Source organism: Bombyx mori, chromosome 26, assembly GCF_030269925.1.
Source record: "Bombyx mori chromosome 26, ASM3026992v2".
Classification (NCBI taxonomy): domain Eukaryota; kingdom Metazoa; phylum Arthropoda; class Insecta; order Lepidoptera; family Bombycidae; genus Bombyx; species Bombyx mori.
In genome coordinates, this window is record NC_085132.1 from 3,445,035 (window position 1) to 3,457,986 (window position 12,952).

At 37.2% G+C, this 12,952-nt stretch overlaps 1 protein-coding gene across 1 annotated transcript in view; it reads left to right on the plus strand.

The window, feature by feature from the left end:
- Positions 1-12,952, plus strand: part of LOC101737884 (ABC transporter G family member 20) — a 60,331-nt gene that overhangs the window by 19,218 nt on the left and 28,161 nt on the right. The window contains exons 2-3 of the mRNA XM_012696254.4: positions 7,537-7,695; positions 10,699-10,858. Coding sequence (XP_012551708.2) covers positions 7,592-7,695; positions 10,699-10,858 — 264 coding nt within the window. The 5' untranslated portion in view covers positions 7,537-7,591. The remainder of the gene's footprint in view (positions 1-7,536; positions 7,696-10,698; positions 10,859-12,952) is intronic.

The window sequence follows — 12,952 nt, forward strand, 5'->3', positions numbered from 1 at the left end:
ACTCGGGTTTGGCGCAACATGTTTTCACCTTACATACTCATATACCATTTTTTCGCTCACTCCCCTCTTACCCATATCGTCTTTCACGCAATCCATCAATTTCTTCTTAGCTCTACCTCTTCCTCTAAATCCTTCCACATTCATAGTTAACACTCTCTTACCAACGTCATTTTCATTTCGTCTCATCACATGTCCATACCATTCCAAACGCGCACTTCTCAGCTTCTCTGTCACAGGTGCCACTTTCAGACTTCCTCTAACATATTCATTCCGTATTCTATCCATTCTCGTTACTCCACACATTCATCGCAACATTCGCATCTCTGCTGCATGCAATCGCCTTTCATCCTATATATCTAGAAACATAATATATCTATAAACATTATTTTCTAATTATAAAATTCGAAGACTGCAACCGTTGCTTTCACTAGCCTTATAGTGCTGTTAATAATAATTCATGCTTGTCAAATTGACATAATTTACATAACAGTTCACTGTCCAATGCGATTTACTTTGAATCTTAATGAAGATGCTTTTGTCCTGCATTGGAGAGAAATTTCATGCGCATTCGTAAATATTATAGCGCGGTTAGCATCCATTGGTTTATGTGTATGTATACAGTTCATACCGATCTAATTCGCCGACCTTATGACGTCAGATCGAAGGGAGAAGGAGAGAGAGATTATTATTGCACACCAAAACACAATATTCAACAGTCAATAGGTATAACTGTACAATAGGCGATCTTATCGCTAAAAGCGATCTCTTCCAGGCCAACCGCTTCGTCCGCTGCCTATTTCTACCCTGAAGCAGTAATGCGTTTCGGTTTGAAGGGTGGGGCAGCCGTTGTAACTTACTTGAGACCTTAGAACTTATATCTCTAGGTGGTTGGCGCATTTACGTTGTGGATGTCTATGGGCTCCAGTAACCACTTAACACCAGGTGGACTGTGAGCTCGTCCACGCATCTAAGCAATATAAAAAACGTTCTAAAAACATTGAATGGATTTCTTCTATAGCTTTTTAACATTAAGGTATTGTACCTTATACACGAAGTTTCAATTCTACATCCCATGTACGCCTTTCTAGTCGTAGGCAGGTACATCGCAAAAGTTTCACCCAAAACGGTTTGATACTTGTAAAATTGCTTGACCTCCTTAAATAAGAATTCGCAAAGGTCGTACCACATAAAAGCGCTAACAGAAGCGTATAAGAATTTCGGCGACCGCGCGCGAGGTCGATGACATAACAGCTGACTTGTTCCGGCCATCCGCGTCAGCACGTAACCAGACGCAGTTGCGTCAAGAACCACCACGAATGCCCGTTTACATTGCGCTGTGGCCAACGACAATGGTATTTCTTAAATCAATCGAAGTTGATTGTCAGTTGACAACGAAATTTGAGGAGTCTAATGTGCCGGATACTTTTTGTGGGATATTTAATGGCGTAGATCGAAACCCAGGGATAACTTTTGGGTAATTAATAATAAATTTAAAAAGAAACATTTAAAATCTTAATCTAGGTGTTACGTTTCCTCCTAATATTTTTGATTCCTTTGCCTTTTGGATCAAGACCGATCTGTTAATCTATCTATAAATACATGACACGTCTATTCCTTTGACCCGCTCAATTCCTTTTGAAGCTTCTTGATATCCATTCTGTTAAATTCCTGGTCTGATCTATTCTACCAAAATAAAAATATTCTGTCCATTAACCACTTTAACAATCTGACTTTTCTAACAATGTCAGTTAAATTATACGTGGAGCCTATAAGACTTCCTTCATCGAATTAAACCACCATCAAATCAAACATAAGAGACTAAACTGAACTGAACGAACCCATAGATGGTGTTAATTTAAAAAAAAAACGTGGGACAACGGAAATAAACGAAAATTACGCACACGGACGATTTCATTAAATAGTAACGTCATATAGATGCATAATACATTTGTGTGAGTGCCAGAAAGAGCTCAGTAGGACAGACATGAGAACAGGTTTGACTTGGACGCGACACAGTTTCCGATGTAAACTTTGCACAAAAGCTGTTTTGACAGTTGTTACTAATGTACAGGAAGTGTAAGGTATTACTTGTTAAGTTTCAAGCTTATACTATTGTGATGTTTGGCCATAGGATAATTGAATTAAAATATGACCACCATATTAAAATATGTCACCACGCAAACCCCAAAATCATGGCGCAAAAGCTAAGTATTTGCTGCCATTTTACAAAAACAAGGGGGATGTAGCCCAATGCGAAAACTATAGAGGCATAAAATTGACCTCCCACACTTTAAAAATCTGGGAGCGGATCATAAATAAGCGCCTGTCTTCTATTACAAATGTATCCCCAAATCAGTTTGACTTTACATCGTCCAGATCAACCACTGATGCTATTCAAGCAGTCAGAATCCTGATGGAAAAACACAGAATAAACAGAACAGATTTACATCTTGCCTTCATCGACCTCGAAAAGGCCTTGGACAGAGTGCTCCGCAAACTCGTGTGGCAGGCCCTTAGAGCGCAAAAAGTACTGGAGAGATATATATAAATAATTCAAGATATGTACAGTACACGAGTCAAAACATCAGCAGGATTAAGTAACGCGTTCGAGGTCAAAGTGCTCATCAGGGATCTGCTTTAAGCCCTTTTCTATCTAACCTAGTAATGGACTATCTAACAAACCATATTCCAGCACCTTTGCCGTGGACCATACTGTATGCCGACGATATAGTACTGGCGGCAAATACTGCAAGAGACCAGCAAGAAATTTTAAATACGCAGACACACTCTTTAGAGAAGGACGGACTTCGAGTGAGCAGAAGTAAGACGGAGTACATGAAATGCCCCTTTAGTGGAAATAGAACTCCTGAAACCATATTGGATCAACACCTATCCCCACTGTGAACAAGTTTAAATATCTGTGATCTTTGTTCACGCCGGATGCCAATGTGGAGACTGATGTTGCGCACCGTGTAAATGTAGCGTGGCAGAAATGGCGGTCGCTGACAGGAGCTCTGTGTGATAACCGTATGCCCATAAAAACAAAGGGTAAAGTATACAAGACAGCCGTCAGGCCAGCCCTACTGTACGGTTCCGAATGCTGGACAGTAGTCAAGAAAGCGCATGAACAGATGGCACATGTAAAAGAAATGAAGATGTTGCAGGTGGGGTGACCAGTATGGACAGAGTTCGGAATGAATACATACGGGGAAGCTATAAAGTCGCATCAATCACAGACAAAATGACGGAAAATCGCCTTAGATGGTACGGCCATATCATGAGACGGGACGAAGATCATGTGGTGAAGGTCGCATTGGGCTTGCCAGAACAAAAGAAAGGTAGAGGCCGCCCGCCATCGACCTGGTGGTCGAACATCGAAAGAGACCGTAAGAAAGCCCAATTGCCAAAACCGACAACCCAGGACAGATCAGCCTGGCGCCGTAGAGTGAGGAGACCCGACCCCAGATAACGGGAACAGGGACGGATACAAAAAAAAAATGAAGACAAATGCAATACGATTAGTTTAATCAATACTAAAAGCCTTCAAACATTCTCCTAATCGTGAGTCAAGAAAAAATTAATTATTTTAACTGGTTAACTCAGTAATCATACATACAATAATATTAATCATTCGGAAAATAACCAAGAGGAAAAATATTTTAATTTGTTATTTTGACAATAAAGAAACATTTTTTTAACCGACCATATATTAGGAATTTATAGAACTTCAGGCAACGCTCTGTTTATGTTTAGCTCGGGATCATAATAAAAAACCAACCAAAAAATAAGCCAAGTTGAAGATTTTTTACCCGACCACAATTTTTTTTTATTGCCTAGATTTGTGGACGATTTCACAGCCCACCTGGTGCTAAGGGGTCACTGGAGTCCATAGACATCTACAACGTAAATGCCACAACCTATCTTTGAATATGAGTTCTAAGGGACTCAGTATAGTTACAACGGCTGCCCCGCCCTTCAAACCGAAACGCATTACTGCTTTACGGCAGAAATAAGCAGGGTGGTGGTATCTACCCGTGCGAACTCACAAGAAGTCCTACCACCATAAAACACTTTTTATGGATTTATTTTAATATTTGTATTAACCATCAGAGGCGGCTTTACTTATGGCCCAGAGTGTGGACGCAGCGTTAGGGGGCGTCGGCCTTAGTACTTTCAATGAACCTGTTACATTTGTACCTATTCCATTTTGACCGCGCGCTTACTAGAGAACGCCCTAGGGTAAACATTTCACACCAGCGCTACACGGGGTAGAAAGGCCTTTGTCAATCATATTGGAGGACTTATCATAATAATGTTAGGTAAGCAAGTTAGTGATCGCAGTGTGGTTTTAATATCCCGGAGAACACCTTAACCACCTTTACGCCTGGAGAATACGGTTATATAATAGGAATAATACCGGTCATTATAATGAGTTGTGTGGTCTAATGGCTGATTACTGTAAAAGGGCAATATGGAGACAAATTGCCCAAGAAATGACTAAAACAAAAATCATAATAGAAATTCAAAACACATGAACAAACAAAATTAAAAATCTTAATATAGCGTTAGGATATACATATTTGTCATAATATTGTGTCCTAAAAATCATATTTTCATTTCTTATTGTTGTTTAGCTTTTTGTTTACCGAACATCGACTTAATTTAAGTTCTAGACTTATCTTTTTCTGTTCTCGTGTGTATGAAAATTAAAGATAAAAGAGAGCCGAAGATTTTTTTTAGAACATTAATAACGTAAATGCCGCCACCTACCATGAGATAGGAATTCTAAATCTCAGTTCTTACAGGACAACGGCCGCCCCTTTAAACCGAAATGCCCCACCATCATTAATTACGCAAATTACAATTTTTGCGGGTTTAACTTATTACTTATATACAACTTATATACTCTTGTGAGTCCGCGCGCGTAGGTACCACCACCCTGCCTATTTCTGCCGTGAAGCAGTAATGCGTCTGAAGGGTGGGGCAGCCGTTATAACTATACTGAGATCTTAGAACTTATATCTCAAGGTGGGTGGCGTATTTACGTTGTAGATGTCTATGCTGTCTATGCATATCCGGGCTGCAGTAACCACTTAACATCCATCCAACTAAGCAATAAAAAAAATAAAAAACATTGGATATATATAGAGTTATTAGAAGAGGAAGTTATTCGGCAACATTTTGTGAAGTAAGTAAGTATTTCATGCGAAACATCGGTATCTGCGGGCGCGATACGATCACCGGACACATTCGCATGACTCGATAGGAATACAGCGTCGATATAATCTTCTGTTTTAAGCCACGACTACTTTGAAAATATTATTTTTATATTTCCTACCAAATCCAAATCACGGTGTAGAAAACGAATGAAGCCGTTGCGTCTGTAGACACGCTGCTCAAATTCAAATTCAAATTCAAAATTCAAAATCATTTATTTCAACTTAGATGTCAGTATGACACACTTGTTGAATGTCAAAATACAAATAACAATGTTAGCTCTACCACCGGTTCCAAAAAAAGCCACAGTCCTGAGAAGAACCGGCGAAACAAACTCAGCGGGCTTTTTTTTTTTGTTTTTTCTCAAACATTTTCTTTTTTTTAAATAAATAAAAATATTTACAATAAAGGAAAAACAAGTAAAAAAATACAATTAAAATAATAATAATAATAATGAAAAATGACAAGGTCAGGAGCGAGCGCCTATATAATATTATTATAATATTACTTACGCTAAAATTATTTATTAAGGACTTCCTCTGTCAAATTCTGTTCTGTAACGACTCATAGTCATACTTATGGTTTGTGAGATTCGCGTGCCAAATTAGCCCAACCACCTAGAATGGGTGGCCTCCGATGATTCGCCTCACCTACAAGTTTTGGTACATTACCTAATAAGAATGTCGGTTAGCTGGTAGATAACTCAATTGTTGAGTTAAGCTCGCCATTTTTTATATCTTATCCCAATTACTGTATTATATTAACTGTGTGTACAAATAAAGAATAAATAATAATGTTGTTCGGTGTAATACGGCCGAACATCTTAGTAAGCTATAACGCATTTAGAGCATTGAAGATTTGTACAATCTAGAACATTTGTAGAGCATAGAACATATTTGAGTCGACTATTATCAAAGCCGGCAATCTGACTTTTGGACAATGATTGGTAAATCAGAAAAACGAATTATTGACTTTGTATTCCATTGGCAGTCACAAAACTCTTCGAAACGACATCTTAGATAAATAACAGGTTAACTATTAACCTTTATTTAATGCAGGTTTTGAACCTTATTCTTTGAAGGAGACGATTATATTCAAATCAATCTGTATTGACATATCAATAATTTTTTTTTGTCCAAATGCACAGATTGCCACCTTTGATAATAGACGACTCATTTGTAAGTGATTGTGAATTAAAATGAGTTAGTAAAATCCAGACTTATCATTGGTGAACAACTACTGCAAACCAGCTCTGTGCCCCCACAAATGTCGTTTCGATTTAATGCGCAGGTCCAACAAAACATTAACTCACTCACTGGGTATAAATAAGGTAAAAAAACTCCGAAAACTTTAATAGCACGAAATATATCTTTAAAATTTATTTCGTAAATATCTTAAGCAATAAATATCGGGGGAAATATGACCACAAATTTAAATTTCGTGCGTCACAGAGACCGCGAAGTAAATTTGCGTCACTAGCGTATCTTGATTTAATCTTGTTTTACTGAATTTATTTAAAACTAGCGACCCGCCCTCGCTTCGCTTCGGAAACATTAAAACACACATGAAACCAAAAATATAAAATGAAAAAAAAATGAAAAAAAAGTAGCCTATGTTCATCAGAGACAATGTCGGCTTCTAATGGAAAAAGAATTTTTCAAATCGGTCCAGTAGTTTCGGAGCCTATTCGAAACAAACAAACAAACAAATCTTTCCTCTTTATAATATTAGTATAGATGATTTAATTACCAATTTCTCTAATGAAATACGTACTCAACAAATGTTGACGATTGACTTCAACGGTGAAGGAATAAGGTCGTGTGATAAAAATCAAAGCCGTAAAATTATAATTTGCTGGTGGTATAAATTACTGGTGGTAGGACCTCTTGTGAGTCCGCACGGGTAGGTAGGTACCGCCACCCTGCCTATTTCTGCCGTGAAGCAGTAGTGCGTTTCGATTTGAAGGGTGGGGCAGCCGTTGTAACTATACTGAGACCTTAGAACTTATATCTCAAGGTGGGTGGCGCATTTACGTTGTAGATGTCTATGGGCTCCAGTAACCACTTAACATCAGGTGGGCTGTGAGCTCATCCACCCATCTAAGCAATGAAGACTCAAAAGAGGTCCTACCACCAGCGGGACGATGGATGCATCAGATTGGCTTTACATTGCATTACATACAAACTATATGTCAATCAATAATTATCCGTCTCTCTCTTACCTTCTAACGCGACATCTCCTATCTCTATCACTCATTCGTGTTCCATATCTGTAATTCAACCATACATTCCGTTCCTACATATATTTTTTGTTTCGCAGGTGGAAAATGTGTCAATAAATTACGGCAACGTCTTCGCGAAGTCAACGAACAGAGATGGCGGTCCGAGAAGCAGCAGTTATCGTAGAGTGTGCCAACAAGTCATATGGACAACAGAACGTGCTCAACGACCTAGACTTGACCGTCGAAAAGGGCACTATGTAAGAAACATTCTTATTTATTGCATTTTTTTTTTAGTTGATGATTGGACGAGCTCGCAGCCCACCTGGTGTTAAGTAGTTACTGGAGCCCATAGACATCTACAACGTAAATGCGCCACCCATCTTGAGATATAAGTTCTAAGGTCTCAAGTATAGTTACAACGGCAGCCCCACCCTTCAAACCGAAACGCATTGTTATTGTTTAAGGGTTGAGGTAACCATTTAATACCAGGTGAGGTTATTTAAGCAATAAAAAGATACAATTTGAAATTAGCCGGCTAAACATGCGCTACAAAAGCGGGGCAGCACCACCAGCACCCTAAACGCGTTATTGTATTGAACACGGAGAGCGTTGTACGATCTTTGAGTATATCCAGCCCACAAGCTGCACATGTAAAAGTTAGTACACTAGGCCCTAAAGAGGGTGACCTTGACTTTAAGTGAACACCGTGCAAACCTGCGAGCTATCATGTTTGCTCTAACCGACAACGCTCTCCGCTCTCGTTCAATATCTTCATCATCTTTGAGATCAGGGGTCAACACATGGCCGAGATATTTAAATTTATAAACTCTTGTCAATGGCGTTCCGTTGAGTACTACGGGAGGTATTTTATCATGCGTCCCACCCCTGGTCTCAAAGACCATCTCCATAATATATTTTATTTTTCAAAATTAAAATAACTAATTTATTGCAGAAGCTTTATCATATTATGTTACATTAATATATTCCAAAAACATAGATAAATATTTGTTTTTTATTATATTACATTAAAAAAACCTAATTAAATTTCTTTAATTCCAGAAAATGTAAAAATCGATTATTATTTTAAATGTCCAAGGAAATAAATTGTTTAAATCATTTTGATTATTAATTTTTACCAAAAGTGCCAAATTTATAATACACAAATAATGGATGAATTTGTTTAATTATCAATTAAACAGAAATTATTAATTAATAAAATTCATTAATTATATTGAGCAATCTTGATAAGACTAAAAAAAAAATTTACTTTCAAAATTTTGCCGCCCTAAAAAATTTGCCGCCCTGGGCCCTTGCCCTGACTGCCCCTAGTGTAAATCCAGCACTGGTCGTAGCGTACACATCTAGAACGTAAATGCCGCTATCCATCTTGAGACATGAGTTCTAAGGTCTCAGTTTTGGCAGTACAACAACCGCCCAAGCCTTCAAACCGAAACGCATTACTGCTTCACGGCAGAAACAGGCAGGATGGTGGTAGCTACCCGTGCTGACTCAAACGGTCCAAGTATGATGTTGCATTTTAACTACTTAAAGCACACATACATACATACAGCCAAGTCAAACATATTTAAGACGATTACTGCAAGACGTAATAATACACTATAGACATAGTCAGCGTCAAAAGGTAGTCTATGGTTATTGACTAGAATATAAAGTACGCATAACACTGACGACCATTAGCTCATTCATCATCGTACTAGTACCCACAGTATTTTATACACCTTAATTATAAATATTAATCCTCCCTTTTATACACTGAACCTAAAACTCGGTAGGCAGCGGCTTGGCTCTACCCCTGGCATTGCTGAAGTCCATGGGCGATCAGGTGGGCCGTTTGTTGCCATGCTCGTCTGCCTACAAGGGCAATAAATAAAATAAAAAATAAAACTTATTCCCACATTGACTTGGGAAGCGAACGCCATTCTCAAAGGAGATTAGGTGTATTTTAGACGTTGAACGTTCTACGTGCAACCTAACCTCCTCAGCCCGTTGAGTTTCTCGCCGGATCTTCTCAGCGGGTCTCGATTCCGATCCGGTACTCACCTCCTAGCTGAGCCCCTGCTCGTCACCTATCTTTGTGAAACTAGAAAAGGCTTTAGGGCCACCAGTAATCCCTCAATCATAAAAAAAAACTATCGGAAACTCAAAACTACAAACAGCAGAACTATACAAGAAGAAGACACGATAAATTCATTAAATTAATACCAAGTACTTATTGTTCGATTAAAATGCAAAATTTTCATGTTTTCACTATTCATTCTTTTAATTATACTTCTTTCTTGTCTAGTCTAGTTTTTGTTAATAATTATTGTAATTAATTATAAAAACAGGTACTCTCAATGCCGCTTTAAAATATAAAACTAAACCAAAAGCAAAACTTGTTATTCGTTCTTACTATTTAAGATCGACGCTAATTAGAAATTCAAAAAAGTTTTGTTGATCAACTGGAATTGGCGACTGGAATATGATTTAATTGAATTAATTTTAACACGGAGAACGCAAAAAATGTAAGAATCTAAAACGATAGTATACATATAATAAAATAATACGTTAATTTAGTATTTGTTGGTTTAAATGTATGGATATAGTTGTTGATATAAGCTGTAGCTTATTTTATGTGTGGAGCTATAAAAATGCCGGAATGTTCATACAAACGTTGGTCAATTACTGGTGGTACGGCGTCTGTTTGAACGGGTAGGTACTACCACCCTGCCTATTTCATTCGTGAAGCAGTAATACGTTTCAATTTGAAGGGTGGGACAGCCGTTGTACTGTAAGACACTTGGAGCACATTTCAACATGGGTGGCTTCATTTACGATGTTATTGTTTTTTTTTATTGCTTAGATGGGTGGACGAGCTCACAGCCCATATGGTGTTAAGTGGTTACCGAAGCCCATAGACATTTACAACGCAAATACGCCACCCACCCTGAGATATAAGTTCTAAGGTCTCAAGTATAGTTACGACGGCTGCCCCGCCCTTCAAACCGAAACACATTGTTATTGTTTAAGGGTTGAGGTAACCATTTAATACCAGGTGAGGTTATCTAAGCAATAAAAAGATACAATTTGAAATTAGCCGGCTAAACATATTTGTATATATTTTTGAACCAAAACAAAAAGCAAAGTCTTAGTGAGTATAATTACCACGAAAAAGAAAACATTCAAGCTGTAGGAGGAACATTCTTCAGTGAGCATTCCTGTACTTTATCATTGCAAATTGAACCTTGTTCTCTTTATAGATATGGGCTGCTTGGTCCGTCGGGCTGTGGGAAAACGACGTTGCTCTCCTGCATAGTCGGAAGACGGAGCCTTGATAGTGGCAATGTCTGGGTGCTTGGTGGGAAGCCAGGAGAGAAGGGCAGCGGTGTGCCTGGCCCCAGAGTGGGATATATGCCGCAGGTAACAAACTTATTTTTTTTTATACCTCACATATGTAGGTACATCCAGAACCAAATCAAGTAAAATGTACTGTTAACATTATAAGATAATAATTTAATATTCATTCTTTTTACCACACTTTATGTCGCGTGAACATGGAAGACCTGTGCTCTTGAGAAATAAACCATAGCCTATATCTATATAATTATAAGTACAGTAAATTTGTTGTCATGACAACAGGCACGTGGTCCTACGACTATATATTTGTAAACACTGTTAAATTAGGAGTTATACATTAAAAATATTAATACGTGAAGCAAAAACTTTGTACCCCTTTTTACGAAAATTGCACGGACGGAGGAGTGTGAAATTTCTCACACTTATAGAGAATATAGAGAAGGAGTGCACAGTGCTAATTTTTTTTTTAAATAATGCATAAAAGATACTTTATCGATCGATAAAGAAAACATTACACACACTACCATGTATTTGACACAACACATACATAAAAATATACTCTTTGTTTACTGTCAATTGGGAAACTTTTGTTATTGTTTAAAGTCTGTGGTCGAATTGAAAATAGATTAATATTGTTTGTCTTTAATATCATTGATATATAGTGCAGTTTTGGCCAATACTGTGACTATATTATCGAAATATAATAGTGTTTGACAATAGAATCATAATAATGTTTAAACTTATAATTTCAATTAAGTATATTCGAATCTCGACTACTGCGGGGCCACTAGTTATTATCAAAGACTCAAATTATTTTCAAACATCAAAATTGGTACTATATTCTATATATAATATTATTATTGCCTTAAATTCGATGTAATTTTTGTTAGTTCAAATTAATCAACGCCGGCATCTCAAAGATGACAAGTATTACTTATTACGTTGCGACAGTGAATTTTGAGTGATTCTATGTACTTAGAAAAATCATAAGGAATTTTTTAATGTCCCATAACTTGTTTCAATCATAAGCTATTTACTTACCATAATGACTCCATCCATGTAATCATGTATCCGTTAAAATATTAATGTGTTAAAATATTATAACTACGTGCAAAGTCATGTCATATCCAAATATGTTAAATTAATATAAACAATTAAAATAATCTAGAATGAATCTACTCAATAAACCGGTCAACGTAAAATATACATTTTCGTGTATCGATATATGAACGTACAAAACGAATAAATGTAAAAATATAACCTGTTTATATCGATACTAGCGGCCCGCTCCGGCTCCGCTCGGGTTTTTAACAAAAATTTCAACGATATTTGACTTTATTTTATTTTTTTACATAAAAGAACACTTATTGAGGCACAACTATAATAGTTAGACATACGCTGTCACGACACTTTTTGTAAATAATAATGTGTTCTACAAAGTCGTAGTACATTATTTTATTCTATCATAGTTCTCGCAGGGCACGCGATGTAAAGAATATTTTAGGTAATTTTTTTACACCTTGGGTTACATTATTGGAGTTTTAGTAAAGATTCCTAATTTTTTTCAAAAAAGATTATATCCTATATCACTCGGGTATAATGTAGCTTCCAAACAGTGAAAGAATTTTTCAAATCGGTTCAGTAGTTTCGGAGCTTATTCAATACAAACAAACAAACAAATCTTTCCTCTTTGTAATATTAGTATAGATATACCGATTTAAAGAATGGCCTGTCGTAAGCAAAAGACAAAGAGTCTAATATTAATTACATCTGTGTTTCATTATGACCTTTTTTGTTGGTTAGGAAGAACCGGTCACGTCCCAATGTGATTGTCGCTGATTGAGTGAAAAAAATATATTTTTTTAAATAGCTCACGCGTCACCTTAAATGCATAGAAGATACAAAACATTCATTTTTATTTATAGAGAAGAGTCATCGTAAGTTTATGAAATGACAAACGCGCTCCGTGGCCTTTTTTATTATCCTTGTAGGCAGACAGGCAATGCCAATGCTCGGCAAGCCGCTGCCTATCATTTAATGCTCTCCACAAGCCTTGTTTGAAGAAGGACATGTCATAGCGTTCGGGAAACACCGTAGAGGGGAGCTTATTTGAAAGCCGGATGGTACGTGGCAAAAAAGATCTCTGGAAACGCACTG